Raw genomic sequence first — 25,709 nt, 5'->3', positions numbered from 1 at the left:
TCTTGAGTCTTATGCATATTTCTGCCTACTGATATAATCTATTTGCTGTGGGTAAAGTGTTTCATACTTACCTAAGCAATCTATCCATATATATTTTATCCTATCTATAGCTAAATCTTACTGTTTTTTGGACTCTGTGTATGATACAGAGAGTGGATATAGACCCATATATGAAGTATTTTGTTTGTTTGTTTGTTTGTTTGTTTTTTAAGAAAGAAAAACTATGCTAATTACTGTTGTAAAATATATCAATTTTTTAATAAGCATTAATCCACTCTTTTTATGTTATAAAATGTAGGTTTACCAATATTCTAGATAAATCTTACAAACTTTACAGTTAGGCACTTTATTCTTCTTCTTATTATTATTTTTACTTTTTTATAACTTTTGTTTGTTTGTTTGTTTTATTCTGGATCAAATGTAAAATGTAAAATCAAATAATCTCCTTCAACTTCTACTCCTCAGAGATCATATATTAGATCTGAATTTAAAGCATAAAATGCACATTGTCATTTCAAAAATATTTTACACTTATCTGACAGGGTTAACCCATACTATTAAGAATTAATGTTAAAACAACCACATTTTCAATGTGAATTTCAAAAGCAAAGTAAAGAATGCAGCTGAGAGAAAAGACAGTAGAAAAATTAAGTGAATTAAAGAATGAGATTATCTTTGGTGGCAAGCAGGAGATCTTTTCAGTATTATAATAAAAAAGCCCTACATCCTGATGTACAAAATGAAAATCAAATGAAACCATTTAATTTAGGATGAAACAACAAACAAATCTTCCCTTTACCAGTCACAAGAATGAGTCTGAAGTTTGAATGTATTATGAAGTGACTTTTATAACTTCAAACAGATGAATGTTAAGCATTTATTAAAATATGCATAAGCTTCATTTCATTGTCCTTTGAACAATAAAACCAATAACAAAACACTAAATCCCTGTGAGCAAAGACTGAAAAATTAAGCTTACCTTTTGTCGTATATTTTACTGGTTCTTAACCTGTTACAGAAAACAAACAAACAAACAAAAAATCCACAGGGAAATCTCTCCAGAGTATTCATATGAAAAAGCAGTTTGTATGATCATACCTCTTTTGAGCAGTTGATAAGACTTTATATTCCCTCATGCAGGTCAAGAGCAGCTGGTTATATATTTACCATTTGCTACCATATTTCCACTCTTCACTTCAGCCCATAGAATTCCTAATTCAAGCTACTGATAAATTTTAAAAGGTAAAGATAATGGAGCATTCTCGTAGGAAAACCATTGCATATTTTAATAGATCTCATCAGAGACTCCAACTTATATCTCATCCTTTATTAATTTCATACTATTAATTATCGTGATCTCTCAAGTATTTAATTTTTACTTCCTCTGAATTTTTATTTCATTTGAATAAACAGAGATTTCTTTAAAACATTTCTGCAGACATTGTTCAGCTAAAATAAGTACAAAATATCAAAAAAAGTGTGAAGTTACTAGGTCAGTTCTGTGATTCTTTTCTCACATGATAAAAGAAATCAACAGGTTTGACTTAGAATAGCAGGAGCCTAACAAGATGTGGCCCAGTAACAGCCAAGAATGGCTTCTTACTTTGGAGCATAACACTCCCTTTCTCTGCTGTATGAACATGGTTTTACGCCTTTTTGGCTAAAGATCATGTGGTAGCCATTGCCGTCCACTGTTCTCTGTCACTTAGTAGTCACTTGATATGAGAGCAGTATGCATTGGCTACAAAAACTAGTTATCATTAAAGTTTATTATAGTAAACAGAGAAAATTATAAAGTCAGAGAAAACATGGCTAGATATTCAAAACTATTTCCCCATCTAAACAGACAAATATCTGGATTGGGAAAGGATCAGACATTTTTATCCTATTTGTACTAAATACAGTCTGAAAGTATGAAGAATTCTATTAAAGACACTGAGACCATCTGTGGAATAAGGATTTGTCTATAAATTTATAAATTGTCTATAAATCTATAAATTTATTACTAAAACTGTACTTCTCACCATCTCCAAACAATAAGGGCACATATAGTTGCACTCTTTGTCTATTCCTTGCCGTGGAACAAATGATTAATGTGTACAATATTATCTCAAAACAAATTATTTTATTACGTCTGCTTAAAAGGCACTGAACAAAAAAAAAAAAAAAAAAAAAAAAGAGTCATTTTTTTAACCATGTCAATGGTCAATGTTTTAATCATGCATCGTTTAAAGGTGTTTTGTACTCACTCATTCATACTCAAGGCCTTGCATGAGACTGGAGAGAACCAGTTTTTCCTTATGATGCTGTTTCATCTGCACCTGGTTGGATGAACCCCCCCGTGTTTTACAGCAATTAATATCATGAATAATGTTTCTGCCCTTACTAGACCTCACATTGGAAATCTCTCCTGATTTTCAGACTCCTCCATGTGTTTTATTTTTAGCCGACATTAATTTGAACTCTGCACTGGCACCTTTCCACTTAGCCTATATGCATTGCATTTTGTTGGTGAACAGCAATTGTAGCTAGCATTGCAGCACATATTGTATGTTACAAGACTTTTTTTTTCTTCTTCTTCTTTTTTTTTTGTTTTTTTTTCTTTCCATAAGCTTTGTCTGGCTCATTGTAATTCAGTAATTGATACCTAATAGCTTTTTTTTTTAAAAAAAAAAAAAAAAAAAAGAAGAAGGAAAATATCACATAATTTTCTTTATCCTGCTGCCAGCTTTTAGTTGTGGAAATGTTGTTTTACCTGATTACAAGATGCAATCTCTGTAAAATAAGCAGCAGATGATTTTGAACATATTTGAATACTCTCAGATCAAAAATTGCTGCTGGGTAGCTGCATATATATGAGTAAAAAATATTCTAAGACACCTTTATATTCATTATAAACTATTTTTAAAAGATACAATGGGAAATTAATCTTGAAATCTGATTCAAGTTTAACAGAATGATACAGGATCATTTTCAGAAGAAGTGGATTAACATTAAAGCATTTTACTATCTTATTATCTAATGTTATACATAAAGTTTTATAACCATCAGCTTAGCGTTTTAAAGATCCTTAATACAGTTATAATAAAATTGACTACTGCAGATAATTTTATGTTCCATTATTTAAAAAAAAAAATAAAAAAAAAATCTGTGCTGGTAAATCAGTCAACTCTTAAACTCTTAATAAAAGGAAAAAAGCCTGTGTTTGGATAGTATTTTGTTGTAAGTACAGTAATATAATGTGGTTGATTGCAGTATTTAAACTGAATATTGATTTTAACTTTAACTGGTTTCTTTTCTTTCTTTCTCTCCTTCTTTCCTTCTTTCCTTCTTTCTTTCTTTCTTTCTTTCTTTCTTTCTTTCTTTCTTTCTTTCTTTCTTTTTCTTTCTCTTTCTCTCTTCCTTCTTTCTCTTTCTCTTCCTTCCTTCCTTCCTTCCTTCCTTCCTTCCTTCCCTCCCTCCCTCCTTCCCTTCCTTCCTTCCTTCCTTCCTTCCTTCCTTCCTTCCTTCCTTCCTTCCTTCCTTCCCTCCTTCCCTCCTTCCTTCCATCTTATTTGCTAAATTAATTATTGGGTTTATGCATTTCCCAACAGTTCCATTAAAGAAATTAGTATCAAATACCTGCTGTTGTTGCAATACATCATTGTTTTATTGCAATACATCATTATTTTGTTTTTACACTTATATGAAAAGAGACTTGTTTTAGTTTTATCATCCTATGAACAATAAATAAATGATTCATTTAAATGCTTCTGACAATTGTATTAGAATATCTAGGGTCTACTTTTTCACATAAGTCTATTTGTATTATGAAGCATTATACAAATATATATGTTTAACTTTGGTTAATGAATATATTCAACTGCCACAGCAAAAGTCTGTCTTAACTTTGGTAACTGTATAAAGCTTATGAATGGCAGAATATTTGCAATTCTATTTATCATTTCTATTTGGCTTCTGTGGCCTTCTGCACTTGCAGAACCCAGATTTTCTGTACCCAGAATGGGACTTTGATATCCAAAGCAGCACAATTTGCATTCAGGCACCGAAATAGACACTAGATTTTCAAATGGAGACGTCTTGTTCCCTCAATTCATGAGACAATTTGTATGATTTTTCACAAGATCTTTACATTCAAGACTTGGGACTTTATTTTTGTGCATAAATGTGGGATGATCTTTTTTTTTTTTCTTTTTTAAAAAAAATGAGTTGGTTTTGGTTGCTGAGCATTTAGGAAAGAACAAAACCAAAAAGAAACAAACAAAAAAGCAAACAGTAACTAATCCCTTGCACTTCTATGAGAAGCATACATTCCTGCAATCTGTTTGAAGTGAGGTCCCCAGTCTGAAAGGTAGTCATAATTCTGATCCACATCTGACATGTCTGAGCCTAAGGAGCTGAGAGATCCTGCCAAAGAGCCAGTCCCCTCAAATGCATATCTCTGAAGTGAGTCGTATGGAGGAGCACTAGGATCTGTATTGGCTTCTTCAAGCTTTTCTGAAATAAATTGCCTGAAGATGGCACTGTCAGGGCCAACCTGCAGAGACTGTCTGTAGAGGCTGTGGATTTCTGTGGTGATGTTCTTTCGAGGTTTGCATGTTCTCATAACCGTGCGGGTCCTCAGTGCTGAAATATCAAAAGCTTCTGTGTCCTCCTCACCACCTCCTTCATCATCATACCTGACAATGTTCTCTCTAAATTCTTCCACTTTCTCTGAGAAGGGAGACTTCTTCCTCTGCTGTCTTATGGCTACAATTGCCAAAAAAAACACTGACAAGAAAAATAAACACACGGGAAAATAGAAACAAAATAACAGATTTTGAATGTGCTTGGTTACTTTGGAATGTACTTGGTTACTGCTCTCATATCTTTGGTTACTTAAAAAATAGTAATGTTTCTTAACATTGCTACAATTGCAAAGTGAGGCTATCTTAACAAATTTATAGAGCTGTGATTTTTATGGATTTTATGGTTTTGAGATTATCACAGAAGGTGGTAGAAAAACGACTACAGAGGGACTTATAAAATGGGTGAATGAAATGGAGCAATTCTTTGGGTAGATGAGAGTTTGAAGCAGTGATGGAAACAGATTATGTTTTTTGAAACTGCTTTGTTTCATCACATATCCATTTAACATTCACAATTTATTTATTTATTTATTTATTTTTAATCTCTTCCTCTCTTAGATTAAACCCCCCAGGAAAAGCAGATGAAAAATGAGACAATATGTGAGATATCTTACTCCATGGATTGAAAATAAATCAGGTCCGTAGACCATGCAGGGTGTGGTTCAATGGCTTATACTACATTTATTTGGAGATTTGAAGAATATCACTAAATTTTGTGTGATGTTGTAGCAGTAATTACTGTTGGGGCTTTTGAATCAGAACAGCTTGTTTTTTTTTTTTTTTTTTTTTTTTTTTAACATACATTAAAGCTTTTTTTTTTTCTTTTTATAAATACTTTAAATCATTCTTTTTAAATCCTATATCATTTCATTTTTAGCTGAATGATCCATTTTAAATATTCTATGACTTTCACAGAGATTAATGATTTCATTTTCTTCATCTAAAACTTACCTCAGTTCTATTCAATAAGTAAGTAGTTTGTGAACTCTAATTTTTTACTCAGGACATAATATGACACAACTACTAACCATGACAGTATTTTACCTCACTTAGGGATATGACACAGCTGAAGGAGTTCTTTATTTCCCTATATACTCTTTCCTATGATTGTGAAATAGTACCATAAAACTTGAAAGCCCTGGAAACAATAATTTCTACGATATTATGATACCTTTACAAAACCCAAATAGTAGTTTCAACTCTCCAAGCTATTGCATGGTGAACTAACTCATTATATTTTAATGATAAATACAAGGATAAAGTTACAAAACAATAATAATAATAATAATAATAATAATAATAATAATTATTATTATTATTATTATTATTAATGTTCGGATTATGTATAGGACTTTGTATATCCCATTTTGAATAGTCGTAAAAATGCATTAGAGGATTTAATGCATTTAAAATGTGTGTATCTGTAAAGAGTGTGGAAGATTAACTTCTGTCTCTTTTAAATTTATTTTTGTATCTATATTCTTGCTTTGACTTTTATGATATACATAACCCCAAACAGTGAGTATTTATTCCACCTGAAGAGAGGACCTCTCCACAAGCAACCTGGAATATTTAATAAATAATTTCATTGATGGCCTGGATAATGCAGTGTCATAGTTTGCCTGATCATTGACCCTGTGAGTGCATAACACTAAGTGACCAGGTTCAAATGTCCTGCAACAAGCAAAGAAGCCTTTAAATGCACTCAGGCCTGCTGGTAAGCTTGCACTGATAAAAAGGTCTTCAGGGGCTTCAGTCGAGGGAGTTGCTTTTCAGTGCCACTACTGAAAATAAGGTGACTCTTGAAGTGCAGGAAAGTCTAGAAACCACAAATCCCAATCATATATTCCTGATTTCTCTGTTGGAAACAGGGAGATGGAAGTGGGGGAACTAGTTTATTCCTGGACTTTGTTATGAAGCCAAAAATGGTTAGTGTCTGGCCAAGGGCACACCCATCTAGATACAACAATTATGAAGTACACTTTCAGTGTTTCAATCCTCATTCTATCTACTCAAATTGTTCTAAGGGATAAATAGAGTTGGATTTATTTTTTTGGAAGCCATTGTTTTGCTTCAGTTTCCTGCATGTAAAAATAATCCTAAGACCCCAAAGCCAAATAAAGTTGCTGATTCATATTTCATAAGCATTTTGCTTCTGCAAAACTCATATAACTGTGGGACTACATTATGGGGTACATTTTCAGAAAAATTTCAATGAGTTATAACCCAGAGATTCAGTTGGACAATCAAAGGTAAAACAACAGGAAATAATTAGATCCAGTTTCTATTCCTTATGCTGAGGAAAATCAACCCATAAACTTCTAGGCAGAATGAAGAGTAAGGGTGATTTTTGACTTATTCAATATCTTTTTTCCCTGGTGTAAAGTCAAAATAATTCCATTAGCTTTATTGGACTTCTCCTTCTTTTCACAGAATCATAGAATTGTCTAGGTTGGAAGAGACCTCCAAGATCACCTAGTCCAACCTCTGACCTAACACTAACAAGTCCTTCACTAAACCATATCACTAAGCTCAACATCTAAACATCTTTTAAAGACCTCCAGGGATGGTGACTCAACCACTTCCCTGGGCAGCCCATTCCAGCGCCTAACAACCCTTTCAGTAAACAAGTTTTTCCTAATATCCAACCTAAACCTCCCCTGGCACAACTTTAGCCCATTCCCCCTTTTCTTGTATTGCTACTACAGCAGGTCAAAATACAAAATCAGTATAGAGCTACCAGCCATCATTTTCAAGCCTTAGTTTTCCTGTGGTTACCAATGATATGTTTATGTGATGTTATGCATAGATTAGATGAGATCACACTGTATAATGAAGGTAGGTAAAAGAATGTTCTTCACCTAGATATGTTTGGAAAATAAATAAATAAATAGGGGCTACTTAAGATTGTTTTTTATTCTTTCACTGATATAGAAGTTTAAAAATATTAGTATTGTATTTGTTCTCATTAACAAATAAATTGAATCATTATCCTTGAAAGATTTTGTTTTAAAAACAAATGTGATTTCTGCTATTATTGTTTCTGTCTTTCCTAACATTATATTTGTGTTGTGACACTGTTAAAGCTTTTGTGTTCATTTCTGATTATATTCTTTCACTATTTTTTTAGAATTTTGTTGAAAAACAGCTTGTACTAGGTTTTCACAATTTGAAATGATGATTTGATATCACATTACTCAGTAAAACCTTATTTTACCTTTATTTTTTCTGATTTTGAATTTGTTTGTTTGTAGAGTTTCACTCTTGGTTGAAATACTTTTTCCCTAATATGATCTGTCAATTGTTTTGTGATATTTCTGGATATGATATTTTATGCAATATGTTATTACAAGGCATCATATATATATCATATTCTTACATAGGTAACAGTCAGAGAAGGAGTTGGAAGTCTCTCCATGTTGCTTTGTTCTCATCAGCTTGAATGAGGTCTTCAGGTCCACGACCACCATCAACAACCAAGCTTTAAGATCAGTCATTTTGTCTTGTAAAACAAACCTACCCATCTCTATCACTTCTCTTTCTTTCTAGGCCTAAGCTACTATACCTTAACCTTTACTCTGTCACAGACTTTCAGGATGGATGAAGCACTGGAACAGGTTGTCCGGAGAAATTGTGGATGCCCCATCCCTGGAAGTGTTTAAATCTAGGTTGGATGGGGCCCTGGGCAACTTAGTCTAGTGGAAGGTGTCCCTGCCCATGACAGAGGGATTGGAATTAGATGATCTTTAAGGTCCCTTTCAACCCAAACAATTCTGTGATTCTATGAATGATTGCTACAGTGCACCTGCTGTTATGGTATGTCAGTGTCATCAAATCACTCATCAAACACTACACTAATAATGGGATCTATTTCCTTTTGCTGAAAAAGATCAAATGCATTGTAGCAGTGATAGCTGCCAGGTGTAGCCTGCAACCGTCATAGCCCTGAGCAGGGCAGGAACCCAGCCTTGGCTGGGTAGGTCTGGATTTGAGTGCCATTCACCAGCTATGCATGACTAGGGCTTCACATTGCAGAGGTACAAAGATATCTCCTATGCATTTAGAGTGTTCACTTTTCACATCCATAAAGTTCTGTGTAATGGAAGTAAACTTGGTGTCTCCTGACAGGGAAAAATGCCCAAGATTTGGAGAAATGCCTTTCTGGAGAGGTTACTTAGAGAATAACAGAGGTCACATGGTCTAAACCCCTGCTCAAGCAGGACCATCCAAAGCAGGTTGCCCAGCACCATGTCCAGCCAGCTTTTAAAGATCTCCAATGAGGGAGACTCCACAACCTCTCTGAGCAGCCTGTGCTACTGCTTAGTCAACCACATAGCAAAGAAGTGCTTCCTGCTGTTCACATGGAAACACATGTGCTTCAGTTTTTGCCTGCTTATTCTTGTTCTGTCACTGGACACCACTGAAAAGAGCCTGGCTCCATCTTCTTTGTACCCTCCCTTCAGGAATTTATACATCTTGATGAAATCCCGCTAAACCTCCTCTTCTTCAGGATGAACAGCCTGGACAGATACAGTTCCTCAGTTTCTGAGTGTATCAGATTATCTTTTATTATTTTGTGTTGATCTTAGCTGTACATACCTAAGGCAGAATGTATTATTATGTATCTAATGTATTCTTATACTAAGCAGTCTCCTTTAGTAATGTTGTCTTCAGCTTTACCTAGGCTCATTACTGACTTTGAATTCTCAGATCTTTATTATAATTAATGCTGGAGGAGTAGCTCATAGCTCAACCAAAGCAGACTTTTAAGGCATGGTGTTAGGATTCAAATTTTACTGAAAACTGGAAAAAGTATTTAGATTTAAGAAAACAGAAAAGATATTAAAGATTTGACTTATTGCATTTTTTTCTCAATAAAACTGCACTTCCATATTTCCTGTCTGGTATTATTATTATTATTTTTATTTACATAGTCAAGATTACTGTAAAAGAAAAAAAAAAAGTCATTTCTCTTACTTATACTTACCCAGGAGTATTAGTATGCAAGCCAAAACAGCAACTAAAGCTTCTGTACTGAGACCCATGGAATACATGAAAGCTCCATATCGACAGTAGAAGGTGTTCACTTCAGTGTTACAGTCACAGACAGTGACAGTGAGAGTATTTGTGCTCGTAAGTGGTGGGGATCCATTATCCAGAATTAATATTGGCAAATAGAAATAAAACTGTTCTTGTCTACTGAAACCACTTTTTGCTGTGAAAATTCCAGCTGTGTTATCTAGAAGATAATTTTTGTACATGATATGCATTTATCACAATAAACAATAATAATAGACAATAAAAACAATAACAATAAAAATCCAGTGGAATATGACCTATTTAAAAACAATGGTACTGTTCAACATTAGCAAAGTTAAGAAAGTAAAGCCAGTCATGGACATGTGATCTTTTCTTGTGTCAGCAGTGAATAATTGCATTTGTTTTGTCATATGTGTTCCAGGTTCAATAATAAAAATTGACCTTAAAGTTGTTTTAATGTTTGCAGCTAAAAAATTCCACTTTGTACAGTATCTGATACCTGCTCAGGCCAATTTAATTGGTTCTTATAATGGTTCAATGCAACCACCTGTTAACAATCCAGCAGTTCACAGATGAAATAGAGACAGTTTACCAATCCAAAAACTCCAAAAATGTGCCTGACAGCACACAGAGAAAGCAGGTAAAAAGTGAAAGAAGAGAAAGCAAGAAAAAAAAGTCCACTGAAATAGTCTTTTATTTCTTTCCATGATAGAAAACTGGAGCTAGCTTAGCACCTATTATCTATAGGAGTGAAAAGTTGCTAGTCTTTCACCTTGCTTTAACTAGTAGTGTTTAGGAATCAGTTCTGTATAAAACCCAATAAACAGCTTAAGTACAGACCCTTCTGAACCCCTTATCAACTAATTATAATCTGAAATTTAGCTCACTGGAAAACAAATTAAGCCTACTGAAATCTATGCACAAAGAAAAAAAAAATTATATGTCAGGATATTTTATCATGGCAGGATGAATTACCGCATGTGTTCATACATGCACATAAAAAAACCAAACCAAACCAAACCAAACCAAACCAAACCAAACCAAACCAAACCAAACCAAACAACCCCCCACCACATTTCTACCATTATATGTATAGCATATGTATCCAAAGTCTACTGAAGTTAACTCCCTCATATTTAAGTCTTTCCGTGTTTCTTAGTCATAGTTCAGAGGACGATTGTGAGATAAAAGGCTCCAGATCTTTAGACTCACTTTTCCTCTTGCCTAGTACTATCCCAAATCACCCAGCCATTTGTGTGAAATGCAGCAGAAAGGTAGAGACTGAAGGCTGAGCATATGGTGCTGGAAAAGATTTTTCTTTTTTTCTTATCAATAGCCTCCAAAAGGAACTGAACATACTGCCTCATGCATATCTTTGCTTGGACTTTGTGCAGAATGAGCAAATGTGGGAAAGGCTCATTTTACACGATTTGACCTTAATGTAACAAGTTATCTCTTCTTGGTACTGAGTGAGAGGTTAATGAAGCTGGAAACTGAAACATATTAAAACATTGACTTTAACTTTGAAGATATTGAGAAAAGTAGTTTGCCGTTTAACATAGTCTGAACTTTCCAAAACTTACTTCCATTGATTTATTCACCTAGCCAGAAAATTCAAATAATTAGCAAAGTCAATAAGAGCAATGTATACTTTAGCTGAGTCTGAAGAAGCTCTTCATACTCTCAGTGGACTGACTCTAAGTGATTGCATTTCCTGCAGTTCCATCAGCAATTGAATTTACATTTTTTTGACTTGGACTGGTTTTATTTGATATCTGTGTTACTCTTTTTAAGAGTTTCAATCAATATCAGTTCTGAATAACATTAAAATACATACAGGAGACATTTATATGATGTCATCAGTAACCAACGAATGTAGTTTAAATTGTTTTAGGAAATAAGATTACTTCTCTATTAATCTGTGTTTATAATTTTGGTCTTGCTGAAATGATGAAGTGACAGACTTGTACTAACAACAATCTTCTCTTTCTGGAAATCTTATTTCTTAAATAAATGCATAGCTTTAACAATAAAGTTGGTACTTTCCACTACATCCTACATTAAGAAGATAAATTTTAAAGAATAGCAGTGCATTTTTCATCTCATATTTATTTATTTTTTTTTTCCTTTCCTTGATATAAAATAACCTTTTGCCATTTAGTTTATTTGACTGAAAAAGGAAAATAAACTGTTTGATATTGTCAAATTATTGTTTTGAAATGTGCCTCATGTTGTGTTCTTATAACAATGAAGACCATTAGAAACATCCTTCTTTCGTTAGAAAAGTCTTAAAGAGCTACATGAGTGACAGTACCTTGATTATCTTTGACGGTAAAACGTGAATTGTTTGTACCTTCCTGAGCCAATGAGAAGTAAAAATGATGACTTTCTTCTGAATCATCTTTATCCACTGCACTGATGCTCTGAATTAGCTGGAAACACATATAATTGTTAAACTACAAAAGTGTTCAATGTTCCTTTAAAATGATAAAAGGACATATCAGGTATTATGCTAAACCGCTGGTGCTAGAGATGAGTTTTGTAAATACATATTGAGTGTATGTTATGTACTCACAAAGATACAGCTCTCATATCCAAACAGTCTCATTGAGACTGGTATTCTGCAAATATTCTGCTTTTATTTTTAATCTGTTTGAGATTAAAATTTGCATTAAAATCTTGAGAAAATGTAAGATTTCCTGGATCAAAAGACAAGGGGCAAATGAAGTTTTCATAAAGAAAAAAGCAATCACATATATAGTATTTAGTCCCTTTTTTTCTTCTCTTTCTCTTCCCCAACAAATTCTTCTATACAAAATACATTTCCTTCCAACCCACACACATATTGACATCATTCAACTGATATTTTGTAGCTGCAGTAAGAGAGATATGTTGACAAGTTCATGTACTGAAGTGTTGATTTTGAATATTATAATAGATTACGGAATTTCTTGGGCATTTTTTCTCAAGAAAGTAAAATATCATTCATTTAAAAATATGTCAAAACAGATTGTCATGTGTAAGATAACATCAAAAGTAACATTTCACATTTGAAAGAATCTCTTTTATCTCTGTAAAGAAACAATTACATTATACTTAATAAATTTGAAATGTTTCTGTTAATAAAGTGCTTAAATTTCTTACTTCACCAGAAAATATTCAGTGACCTGGCCATCAGCATATAATAGTAAGTGAGGATCATTGATCATGAAGAAATCAAGCTGCTACAAACCTACCAACTTTCAGAAAAGATAGTGTCCAATTTTAACTTGGCTTCTATTTTATCAGTCACCCCACGCCTTATTTGTACCCAAGAGACCTGCATACTCAATTTACCCCAAAAGAGAAAGCACACGTATGCTACAAGAAGTACTTTAAAAGCTAAACCAGCAGTAAGTCAATACGAGTGACTATAGCCTTCCATCTGTGCTTTTGAAAACTCTTTCCTGATTAAACATTTTTTTTTCAGTGAAAGGTCTAAGAATTCAACATGTTCTTTTCAAGCAAGCTAAGTTTGATGAAATCAGCACAGCAGTGTGCAAATTGTGGCTTATACCCTAGAAGCTTTTTATTCTTATTACTCTGTCCTTTTTACACATAAAAAATATTTCAAATCTGTATTTTCACTCCATATGACGAACCTTGATGATTTTTTATTGTTACTATTGAGAGGAGATATTGTTGAGTGATATACTTGGTGACAGTGTAAAAAGGATGGAAATTCCTTAGGAACAGGTTTTTCTTTTCTCAGAGCAAACAAAATATCTAAGGTGATACAAATTCAGGTATTGGCAGGAAGTTCAAGATATCAATGAAGAACAATAGCTGATCCCTGATGTTACATTGGTAATAAATCATAGTCTTTATTTTTATAAGGGGATAATATTCTCAGAATATTCTTAATATGAACAATAGAGAACAAAACTATATATCTGGTCTAAAACATAAATGAGTAACATATTTTTATGATATTGTTCTGCCATATGCTACAAAAACAAAATATTAAAAAGCCTCTGTTGGTATTTGATGAGGTTTTGCTGGTAATATTTCCATGTCCAGAGGTAAGAAAAACCTTTTAAAGGTTGTATATTTGTCCATAATATTCAAGGTCTATCAAGTTAGACTGAATATGCAGATTCAGCCTGCATATAGCAGTAAGACATAAAGACAGCTTCTAATACAACTTCATTTCTAGTTTGGCTACTAAAATATAGAAGAATTACCTACCATTGGCAAACTACCAAAAAAATAAAAATGAAAAAAAATGTCCAAACAGCATTAAGTATAGATGATGTGTTTTTTACACATCCAGTTTTTGTTCTAATAATTATTTAACCATGTATTAACAATATATTTGAAATGTATATTTTTAGAAATGTATCATGTTTGAAAAATCACAAAATTACTGCAGCTTTAAATGAGATACTGCTTTGCTATTTCATTATTAAATTCTGTAATGTTATATACAGAATGCATTAATTCCCATAAATTTCATCTGCATCTGTTCCAATAAATCCAATACTGAGGAGTACAAGTCTATCTGAAAAAAAGAATTTCCCTTGTTTTGATTTGCACTGTGCTGTTCTACACAAAGCTAAGGTTTCTATGGTTATTTTCAGCATATTCACATGCTTTTAAGGATTCACCCTAGAAGTGGAGGACAGTGCAAACCCTTAATGTTTATTTCTTACTAAACCACTTCCATTAAGATTCAGCAAAACCGAGATGAGTCTATAAAATATTCAGAAACCAATAGGCAGCTCTGATTTTGCTGAGCATACAATAAAATTCACCAGGAGAAAAGCTGTATATTTTTTTTTAACATGTTTCCTAGACTTCTGCACATCTAACATCAGAGATTCTAGTCTTTTACTGGGGACATCATCGTCACAAACACTGCACTTTTTACTTGTGAATCAAAATTTAGGAAAAGCTTGATTTTTTTTTGTGTGTGTACAAACAAACAAACAAGAAAAAAAGTGAATATTTTGCTTCTGATTGTTGTATTGACTGGACTCAAATTGCTGTAAAATTTCTTACTTCAGGTCTTATTTTCGTCTAGAACCTTTTATAATCCAGCAGCCCACCTGAAAATATTTGTTGCTTTAAAACTGAGAAGAAATCTCTGGAATCTTCTTGAAAAACTGATTGACGTTCATGGTGAGTTGACCTCATTCTATGTTTCTTTCTAAACACTCTGAGATCACTACTGGCAACAGTTGGGTTTCCTTTGACCAAAGGTAGCAAAAAGCTATGGTCTGCTATACCCAATTTCTCCATCTGTTTGATTAGTGCACACTTTTCACTGATTAATGTCATCAGTGGGAGAATCTAAGATATTGGTAAAAGCTCTGACTTCTCACTGATTAATTGTGTTGTGTAAATGGGATGTTCTGTAAATTCTTCTGGACTAAATCATAGAATCATAGAATGGTTTGGGTTGGCAGGGACCTGAAAGACCATCTAATTCCAACCCCTCCCTGCCATGGGCACATGGGCAGGGACACCTTCCACTAGAACAGGTTGCTCAAAGCTCCATCCATCCTGGGCTTAAATATTTCCATGGATGGGACATCCACAACTACTGCCTGTGAGTAAAGAATTTCTTCCTTATATCTAACCTAAATCTACTTTTTTTTTTTTTTTTTTTTTTTTTTTGACTCCTTGCCCTATTGCTTGGAAAAGGAGCCTTCTTCTCTCCCAGATGAACAACCCCAATTCCCTCAGCCTGTAGTCACAGAAGACATGTTCCAGTCCCCTGATCATCCTTGTGGCCCTCCTCTGAACTTGCTCTAATAAGTCCATGTCCTTCTTGTTCTGAGGGCACCAGAGCTGAAAGCAGTACTCTGGGTATTCTCACAAGAACAGAGTAGAGGGGGAGAATCGTCTCCCTCAACTTGCTGGCCATGTTTCTTTTGATGCAGATCAGGATATGGTTGGCTTTCTGGGCTGCAAATGCACATTGATAGCTCATATTCAGTTTTTCATCCACCAATACTCTCAAGTCATTCTCTGCAGGGCTGTTCTCTATCCACTCGTTGACCATGCTGTATTCACATTTGGGATTGCCCCAATCAAGGTGCAAGACCTTGCACTTGGCCTTGTCGAACTTTATGGGGTTTGCATGGTCCCACCATTTAAGCCTGTCAAGGTCCCCCTGGATGGCATCCCTCCCCTCCATCATGTCAACCACACAGCTTGGTGTCATCTGCAGATTTGCTTAGGGCGTACTCAATCTCACTTTCCATGTCACTGACAAATATGTTAATCCGATATTGTCCCCTGTTCTCAGTACTGACCCCTGAGGAACACCATTTGTTACTGATCTCCACTTGGACATTGAGCCATTAACCACAACTCTTTGAGTGCAACCATCCAGCCAATTCCTTATCCACCAAGTGGTCCATCCAACAAATCCATGTCTTTCCAATTTAGAGACAAAGATGTCATGAGGGATTTTTTTTTTTCATTTTGCAAATGATAACTTTATCTGTGTTAGTATATAGGTGACTTGTATAGGATAGTACAGAACTATAACGTGAAATGGATAGCGAAAAAAAACATTCAAAAAGTCTAATAAACATGATGAGTGTATTTAGTATGTTGCCAAAGCAAACAAATAAACAAACAAAAATCCTGTCTTCTTTACATTTATTCTAATTGTCAAATTTCAGATTTTTCCCACAGACTGTAATGTAATTCTTTTGTTTGAATGTTTTTCAGAGGCTAAACTAAAGATATCTGTAACTCTCACAAAAACCCTGTACAGGGTCAGAAATATCAACATTAATTACATAAAAACTGACAAAGCCTTTCTGATAATCTTTCAGAAAAATCAAGCACACAGAAAAATCAAGCATTCTTCATAGATTTAAGCTACTGTTTACTGCCTCTAGGACTGGATATTTAGGACAACAGTATTTATTTTTATTTATGGTGTATTACACATTCTTTATCGCACATTCTTTAAAAATGGCCGTGTGTACTCTAGAATTATGTATGCCCCATGCCTCCACTCTTTTATTGTAAACCAGGCAGACACGAATAAAATGTTATCCATATATATAGAGTACCTTTCCCTCTGCAGTGCCTTTACTTCCTTTCCCCTAAACATTAAAAGCTGGGAGATGCAAATATATTATAGAGTATCCCCTGAAAGTAGCCACAAATAAGCTGAGATCAGGGAAACAGGTGAATTCCAGTGGTGCAAAACATCTCTAAGAATATTTCTCAGCATATCTTTCCCAATTAGAAGGAATGAGAAAGCTACTTTATAAATTGGAATGTGATAGAATATCTATACAAGTTTTGATCTTAGCTCATAATATGCAAGCAGATTCCTGAACTCTTTGGAGATGATTGCAAAAATATGGCTGAAATATAAAGGAATGCAATGCTCTGATTAAGCCCCTCAATAGCTTAAACTGTTTCTTCTGAAGTGTAAATTGTGTTATTCAGTGAACAACCATTGCAACTATAAGAAGTATGAAAAAAATTAACGGCAGTGGAAGAGATACATCAGCCATCAAATCTGTTTTAAGTTGTAAACCCTGTATAAAATATAATTTCTGACTGATAATTATGAACTTCAGTAGCAAATTCCTGTTGTTTTTGCTAAGATCATTTGTTAATGAGGAGATATTTAACATTATTTTCTTTGAATAGTCTGCAAATGCCAAACTGAAGATGTTTGTGACTCTCACAAACTTATAGTGAAGAGAGGAGAGGAGAGGAGAGGAGAGGAGAGGAGAGGAGAGGAGAGGAGAGGAGAGGAGAGGAGAGGAGAGGAGAGGAGAGGAGAGGAGAGGAGAGGAGAGGAGAGGAGAGGAGAGGGGTGACGTTTACTTTAATGCTTGTCATTTGACCTGCCAATATATTAGCTGCAGACCAAGGGATATGCCTTTCTCCAGGTACTTCTGAAGCACAGGTAGCCTTTGCAGATGGAAAAACTACCACATGCACAACAAACAAACCAATTGCTGATACAGAAACATATAAATGGATGCAAAAAGCTCTGTAGAATTCCCTTTTGCAAGAGGAAATCTTTATTTAACTGGAGACTAATCAAGGTCCAAGTAAACCAATCTGATGTAAAAAGAAAATCTGTGACTTAGAAATCAGAACAAAGCAAAATATTTGAACAGAACCATCACAGATATCCCAAAGGTCTAATTTTTATGTCAAAAGAATGCATTAGAGGACTAAAAGACGTACATATTTTTTCTCTGTTTTTAGGTATTTGTTGGTCATTTTGAACTTAAAAAAAAAAAAGAAAAAAAAAGAAAAAAAAAGCTTTGAACATCCCTTTTTTTTCTTTTTTTTTCAATTTCTTGTCTGGTGTCTGGCTGCACTCTTTTTGAAGAGTTTGGCGTAGATCTGGATAACAGAAAAAATGTAAAACAGTGAAGAGTGAGCAATGTACACGATGGGTATTAGGAGATTAGGAGATCTTTTTGATGTGATAATATGCACGTGGGGAGTAAATAGGGGAAAAAAAAATCCTGGGAAGGATATTTGATACAACAAACCCTACAGTTGCCAGCTATTGAAGATACAAGGATTGGACTTAAAGATTTGCAGGCTTCCACTGAATTCACTAAGGTTTGAATGTAGTTCAAAATACATGATTTCTAACCAAAATATTCTAAAAAAAACACACACACACAAAATGGTCTAAATGTTGTCTAAATCTGGTTCTTCCAGATGATGTTATGCTGTGACTGAAAATCTCAGGCCTAAGTTTTATACCTGTGACATTAACGTGAATCAAATCTGTAATTTATTTGTTTGTTTGTTTGTTTAGAATTTTCTGTCTGTATTTCTCTGTTATCTGTTTTAGCAGTCAAACAAGGAAATGCATTTTTCTTTTACATGTTCTGTGGTGCTTTATTCAGCAGGGGAAAATATACTTCTGAAATTTGTATTTCAAACTGTACACATATCAACAGAATATTTTTTAATTAGACAATATATATCCTATGCTTGCAGTACTGGAATAGTCAATCTCAGAGGAAACAGTATCATCTCAGATCAGATCTTCATGGCAATAAGAAAAATGGCAGCTAACTCCTTCACACTTACCTGGTTAGAAACTGCATTTTCACAAACAAATGTTTCATAAAATTTAGCGAATTCTGGTGCATGATCATTAACATCAAGAACTTGGATATATACATTTGCTTCTGAAATTTTTTCAGGATTTCCTAATGGTTAAAAGAAGATGGAAATAAAAATGTATAAATTATCTGCTATATATTTTAAAGTAATATAGACAAGACAAAATATTACTTAAATTTGACAGAGTAGAAAATAGTAACTGACACTTACAGACACATTAAATACTAAATCTTTTAAAATAATTCTGTTAATATATAACCTGCAATATGATTTAGCATGTGCTTTTGAAGTTAAACTTCTAATCTTAATTGCTAACATAGAAATAAGGGTGCTTTTTTGCTTTGCTGGGGTTCTGTCTATGAAATGGGTTTGTTTTTCTTCTCCAACATTATGTTAAATTACAATAGAATGTCATGATACTTCTTACAAAAGTTTAGATATGTTCACTTTTTCATTTACTAAGTTGGAAACTGATTTAAATATAAAAAATAAAATCTGATCTGCAGAAATTAAATGAGGTTTTGTTCATGAAGAGCATCTTACTGTACTAGTCATGGATATCACAATGGTTGGTCACAACTTTTAAGAAATTCTATTACAATTCCTTGATACACTTACTTACACTCCTTTACTACACTGTACTCCTTTCATATTTTGAAATTTTGAAGTTTTTAGTGAAAATCTCGCCAAAATTTACATAATTTCAAAATACTTATGCCACTGCTAACCATGAATAATTATAATAGACACTGATAGTTGGTCCTAGCTAAACAGAAAGTTGAGACTTCTATAAAGAACAGAGTTGGAACTTGGAAAAACAGAGCTATTCTATCTACTGGTCCCAAAAATATATTTGTAAAGAAGTCCCAGACATGTGTACAGCTTTACTCTTGATGGAATTAGTAGATGAGATTACAGTTATTTTCCAAGCATTATTCGCACAACAGATTTAATACCTAGGCATTTGATACTCATGAAAGCTGTACTGTTTCTCTTAGATTAATATACTTTACTGCTGTGGTTATGTAAAAGCTATGTTAATATGGCTTATTTCCAAATGAAAAGGAAAATAAAGTCTGCCAATATGAGACACTTCAATTCCTGCATTTACTGCATTTACATAAGATTATATTGCTGTAACTATCTCAGACAAGGAAAATCCAAACCTAATTATAATAATTTAATGATATAAAATTGTGTGGAATAGGCCCTAAAATCAATTAATTAAACAAACAAACAAAACCTTACACAATAAAAATGTTCATAAATGTCACCTTGCCCTGGTTTCAGGTGGGATAGAGTTAATTTTCTTCATAGTAGCTTATATGGTGCTGTGCTTTGGATTTAGGATGAAAATAATGTTGATACCTGTTGTGGTTTAATCCAGCTGGCAGCTAAGCACCATACAGCCATTCATTCACCCTCCCCCCTCCCTCTCTGGGATAGGAGAGAGAATCAGAAAAAAACCTGAAGCCTGTGGGTTGAGATAAAGACAGTTTATTAGGACAGAAAATAAAGGAAAATAATAATAATAATTATTATTAATAATAATAATAATAATAATAGCTTGTACGAAACAAGTGATGCGCAATGCAATTGCTCACCATCCGCTGACCAATGCCCAGCCTATCCCCGAGCAGCCGGCCCCCCCACCCCAGCTAGCCACCCCTATATATTGTTCAGCATGACGTCAGATGGTATGGAATATCCCTTTGGCCAGTTTGGGTCAGCTGTCCTGGGTCTGTCCCCTCCCAGCTCCTGATGCACCCCCAGCCTGCCTAATGGCAGGACAGAGCGAGAAGCTGAAAAGACCTTGGCTTAGTGTGAGCACTGCTCTGCAACACTTAAAACATCAGTGTGTTATCAACATTATTCTCATCCTAAATCACAAACACAGCACCCTACTAGCTACTAGGAGGGAAATTAACTCTATCCTACTCAAAACCAGGACAATACCACACTGATGTTTTATTTGTTGCAGAGTAATTCTTGTACTAAGCCAAGGACTTTCCTACTTCTCAAAGTGCCCTGAGAGTAAGGAGGGTGGAGTGCACCAGAATTTGGGAGGGAACACAGCCAGGACAGCTGACCCAGACTGACCAAAGGGATATTTCGAATCACATGACACCATGCTCAACATTTACATTGGACATACCCGACCTTTAGGAAGGACAGGCTAGGGAGATGAGTATGGAGTTTCACCCCCTATGTCAATGACCGTTTGGAATGTATGTGGCTCTGCCTTGGGATGGCTGAGGAGTTAAATGAGAATTTATGGGTTAGGATTAAAGGGAGGGCAGGGACGGGTGATATTATAGTGGGGGTCTGCTACAGGCCACCTGTCCAGGAAAAAGAAATGATGAAAATTTCTAAACACAGTTAGGAAAAGTCCTGGTCCTCCTGGGAGACTTTTTAACCACCCTGACATCTGCTGGAGGGACAACACAAAAGTGCATTAAGCAATCCAGGAGGTTCATGGAATGCATTGGTGAAAAATTCCTTCTCCATGTGATAGAGAAGGCAAAGAGGAAAGGTGTTGTGCTGGACCTTGTTCTCACCAACAAAGAGGGGCTTGTGGGGAATGTATAGGCCAAAGGTAGCCTTTGTCGCAATCACCATGAAAATGTGGAGTTCAAGTTCCTTAGGCCAGCTAGGAGGTTGCACAGTAAACTCACTAAGCCCCATCCAACCTGGCCTTAAACACTTGAAGGGATGGGGAATCCACAACTTCTCTGGGCAACCTGTACCAGTGCCTCACCACATTCTAAGAATGTCTTCCTTATCCTAATCTAATTCTACCCTCTTTTAGTTTAAAGCCATTACTCCACTCCCTGACAAAAAGTCCCTCCCCAGCTTTCCTGTAGCCCGCCCTTTGGGTACTGGAAAGTTATTATAAGGTCTCCCTAGAGCCTTCTCTTCTCCTGACTGAACAACCCAAACCCTCTCAGCCTGTCTTCATAGGAGAGGTGCTTCAGTTCCTTGAGCCCCTTGTGGCCCTACTCTGGACTTGTTCTAATACATCCACGTCTTTTTTGTTCTGGGGGCCCCAGACCTGAATGCAGTACTCCAGGTGGGGTCTCACAAGAACAGAGTAGAGGGGGAAAATCACCACTCTCAACGTGCTGGCCATGCTTCTTTTGATGCAGCCCAGGACAGAGTTGGCTCTCTGGACTGCAAGTGCACACTGCCAGCTCATGTTTAGCTTCTAGGCAACCAACACACTCAGGTCCTTCTCATCAGGGCTGCTTTCAATTCATTCTCTACCCAGTCTGGGAGGAATACAGAGATGTCCAAGCAGCGAAGGATCAACTTAAGAAAGCTTAAGTCCAGATAGAATTGAATCTGTCCAAGGACATCAAGGCAAACAAGAGGTCTTCTACAAGTACCTCAATCACAAAAGACGACTAGGGAAAATATGTGCCCTCTCTGGAAAGAAACAGAAGACTTAGTTACTCAGAACATTAAAAAGGTTGAGGTAATGAAACCTCTGCTTGAGCAAGGCAGTTGAACCAGATGACCTGCAGGGGTTCCTTCCCACCTCAACCATTCTGTGATTCTGTAAACCATAAAACTGGGAGGAGTTAGCTGGGAGGGGGCGGGGGGAGGTTTGCCATTATTCATGGATTGGCTGGGTATCACTTGGGTGGTGGTGAGCAATTGCATTGTGAATCACTTGTTGTGTTTATTTTTTGTTTTGTTCTGTTTCCTTTCTTTTTTTTTTTCTTTTTCTTTTCTTTCTTATTAAACTGCCCTTTTCTCAATACACAAGTTATGCAATTTTCTTTCCAGTTTTCTCCTCTGTCCCACTAATGATAGATCTGAAAAGAACGTGTTAGAAAGAACAAATTGTTTATAATCTGTTAGAATAATTATAAACAGTTACTGGTCATGATGTTGATTTTTTTGCTCTTGAAGTTGTTGTACTTGCTCTCCAAGTTGTATTATGTAACCTCTTATTTGCTGTATATGCTTCTTTTTTGCTGCTTATCATCTCTGTGGGCTGTTTTAAGGTTGCTTTTCATTTTATCACTGGGCTGTGCTGTGTAACACTCCCTCATGAATGATAAAAGCAGTGATCACGAGTCTAACCTGATACTCACTCTCAGCATTGCTGTTACTCTGGGAACCATCTCTTGGAAACTATTAACAATTATACTTCTTACCTTTTCTCCTCAGAGATCTGATCTGTGGAGGAAGGACAAGGAATGACACCTTCCCCTTCTTCTTCACCTTCCCTTCCTACTCCATGCCAGATACAATAGCTCTTGAGAATTTTGAATTTCTTTGGGATGTTTAAACCTGTATATTCCTATTGCTATGTCTCTTGAATGAGTTTCTGGTTTGGTCAAAGGTTAAACATCTATTTAAGAATATCACGCAGAGATCTGCTGGGAGACAAGCTAGTTAAGAATGGCAGGGTGTGGGAGATAGTATGGACAGGTACGTAGAACAGTGGGGACCTCCACTGTTTTGGAACTTTACCTCTGAACAAGTGAAGAATCCTAAAAACTGGTGAAGTGTTTGGAAAAATATGCTGTCACTGGCAGTTCCAGAGAGAAGTAAATCACTGCAACATGCTGTGATTCATGACATGCCCATTTCTACTGAGCCATGTTCTACACTATTCAGCACCCTCAAGGGGAAGATAATGTCTCCGGATCTGATGACAAGATTGAGCTTTGAGAAGCTAGAAGGTCTTTGACTTAGTGTAAGTACTGATCAGCAACAACTAAAACTTCATTGCGTTATTGACAGTTTTTTCATCCTAAATCCAAAAGACAGCATCATACAAGCTACTATGAAGAAAGTTAACCCTATCGCAGCTGGAACCAGGACACACCTGAAAACAACAGAAGGAAGATCTAAAGGTACTGAATACCTCTTGGAAGTCCTCTGCCTACTAGCAAATTCAATCCATGTTTAGATGGCACTAATCATCACTTAGCTCTTAGAAAGGTCTGCTTTCACCATGGTGTAACATATCTACACTAGTAGGCAAGAAGTTATGTAGCAACAATACTATTCATACTTACTTGAATGTATTGTTGGATAAGAGACATAAGGAAGACATTTTCCAATAAATAAAATCATATTAAGATATTCTAGGAGTACTAAATATCTATTAGATTACACACGTCAATATCTCAACCTGCTCTGCCTAAAACACAAGTATGCTACTCACAAAACATTCATTATAGTTAAAATATGCCTCATGATGTGTATAAGTGTCACTGCTTCTCACTCATTCGGAAGTCCTTAAGACATTTTCTTAATCTAATGGACTTTTAAGAGAAACCTTTCTGCCTCACTTCAAATTATATGGCTTTGGGTGGTTCTTACATTGCTTTTTAAATTTATAATCCACTAGTTCCTTGGAGCAGACATTTGATTTCTTGGGACTTATGGAATCTGTGCTGATAGCTTTGAGTCTTTTGTCAAAGAAATGACAGCAAAAGCAACTACCACAGAGATAAATGGCTAGATACTCAGCAGTTTCACATTACTATTCCTCCTGTGAAATCATTAGAGCTGTGTTAATTTACCAAAGCTTATGATCTGTCAGTGTCATCTCAGAAATAGTTCTTTGGGGAATGACATTTCTCATTTTTAATCCCAATATTCACAATAATATAATAGGCAATGAAATAGTGCTTGGTTTATTTATTTTATTTTATTTACAAAAAGTAGCACACATCCCTTTTAGAAATAATACACAGAGTGCATGACTTAACCTTTTTAGTTAGGCCAGAAATGGGTGTGTAATGGACTTTGTAATTCTATTAGGAGTCAGGGAATACTTTCAGTGCCTTCAGCCATACACAAAGTGGCATGGGTAGAGCCCAGCCAGCTATCTTGGTTTATTCCTGACTTGCTTGTTCATCAGATTCGTGGATGCTGTGTTGACTTAAAGCCTACCATCAAATAAATGCTCACACAAACAGCACCTAGGTACTAGTAGGGACATTGGGACAAATCTGAAAATAAGTCTATCAACAAAAGTATATATGGCCAAAGAAGGGTGACAATTACACACTGAATTAATGATATGATCCATGACTGAAACCTTCAAAGAACTATAAGTTCTGCAGTCATGAAGTAGCTCTATAACACAATAAAAATGGACATCTGAAAAACCCTATGGACAAATGACTGTTGACTCTTTAGGACAAGTTTAGGTAAGACTAATAGTTAACTTTTCCACTGGAAATATAGAGAAATGAGAATCAAATTGAGCTCAAGCCAGTTGCAATCGGGGATTTTTTTTTCATTCATTTTTAGTTCAATTGAGGGAAAGCTGAGCCAGTCATTCTAATTAAAAAATTAATAAATTGTCCGACAATCATCTTCTGAGTCATTAAATCACTGTCATGTAAATATGATGGCTTAAGGATTTTTTGCTGTCGTGCATGCTTCTCTTATGACTGTTAGAATACTTCTACTTATGCTTCAGTCTTGTACTTGGTGGAAGATGATTAAAACCAAGTAAAAACTGATCAAATAAATCTTGATTTCTCTTGAGCTGGAAAAAATCCTATGTATAAAGTGGAATAAGGCTCAACAGGTTGCAGGTTCCCACTACTTGAGTTTAAAGTCCAGTGAATTAGATCTTCTTCTGGGTACCTTTAAACCTAGTATCTCAACTGCATGAGGACAGGATGATCCTCATCACAAGTCATGCAATAACAGGCAAATTACTCTCAGTAGACACAGACACAGACACAGATTTCTAGATTGGAAGAGACCTCAAGATCATCGAGTCCAACCTCCGACCTAACACTAACTACTCCACTAAACCATATCACTAAGCTCTACATCTAAACGTCTTTTAAAGACCTCCAGGGATGGTGACTCCACCACCTCCCTGGGCAGCCCGTTCCAATGCTTAATAACCCTTTCGGTAAAGAAGTACTTCCTAACATCCAA

At 35.3% G+C, this 25,709-nt stretch overlaps 1 protein-coding gene across 9 annotated transcripts in view; it reads right to left on the bottom strand.

Annotated features, from left to right (window-relative positions):
• Positions 1 to 3,394: 3,394 nt before the first annotated feature.
• CDH19 (cadherin 19) overlaps positions 3,395 to 25,709 on the bottom strand; it is a 74,222-nt gene continuing 51,907 nt past the window's right edge. For 7 of the 9 annotated variants that reach the window (XM_035565363.2, XM_050708662.1, XM_035565367.2 and 4 more), the window contains 4 exons: positions 18,750 to 18,871; positions 11,983 to 12,100; positions 9,616 to 9,867; positions 3,689 to 4,770 (listed from right to left, as the gene is read on the bottom strand). In XM_035565363.2, the coding sequence (XP_035421256.1) occupies positions 4,280 to 4,770; positions 9,616 to 9,867; positions 11,983 to 12,100; positions 18,750 to 18,871 (983 nt within the window). In that variant the 3' untranslated portion in view covers positions 3,689 to 4,279. Of the gene's footprint in view, positions 4,771 to 9,615; positions 9,868 to 11,982; positions 12,101 to 18,749; positions 18,872 to 25,709 lie in introns of all 9 variants that reach the window. The other 2 variants (XM_050708661.1, XM_050708665.1) reach the window with 2 other exon arrangements.

This window comes from Cygnus atratus, chromosome 2 (genome assembly GCF_013377495.2).
Source record: "Cygnus atratus isolate AKBS03 ecotype Queensland, Australia chromosome 2, CAtr_DNAZoo_HiC_assembly, whole genome shotgun sequence".
NCBI classification, from domain to species: Eukaryota; Metazoa; Chordata; class Aves; order Anseriformes; family Anatidae; genus Cygnus; species Cygnus atratus.
Note: the sequence above shows the minus strand (reverse complement) of the source record. Positions and strands in the feature narration are given on the sequence as shown.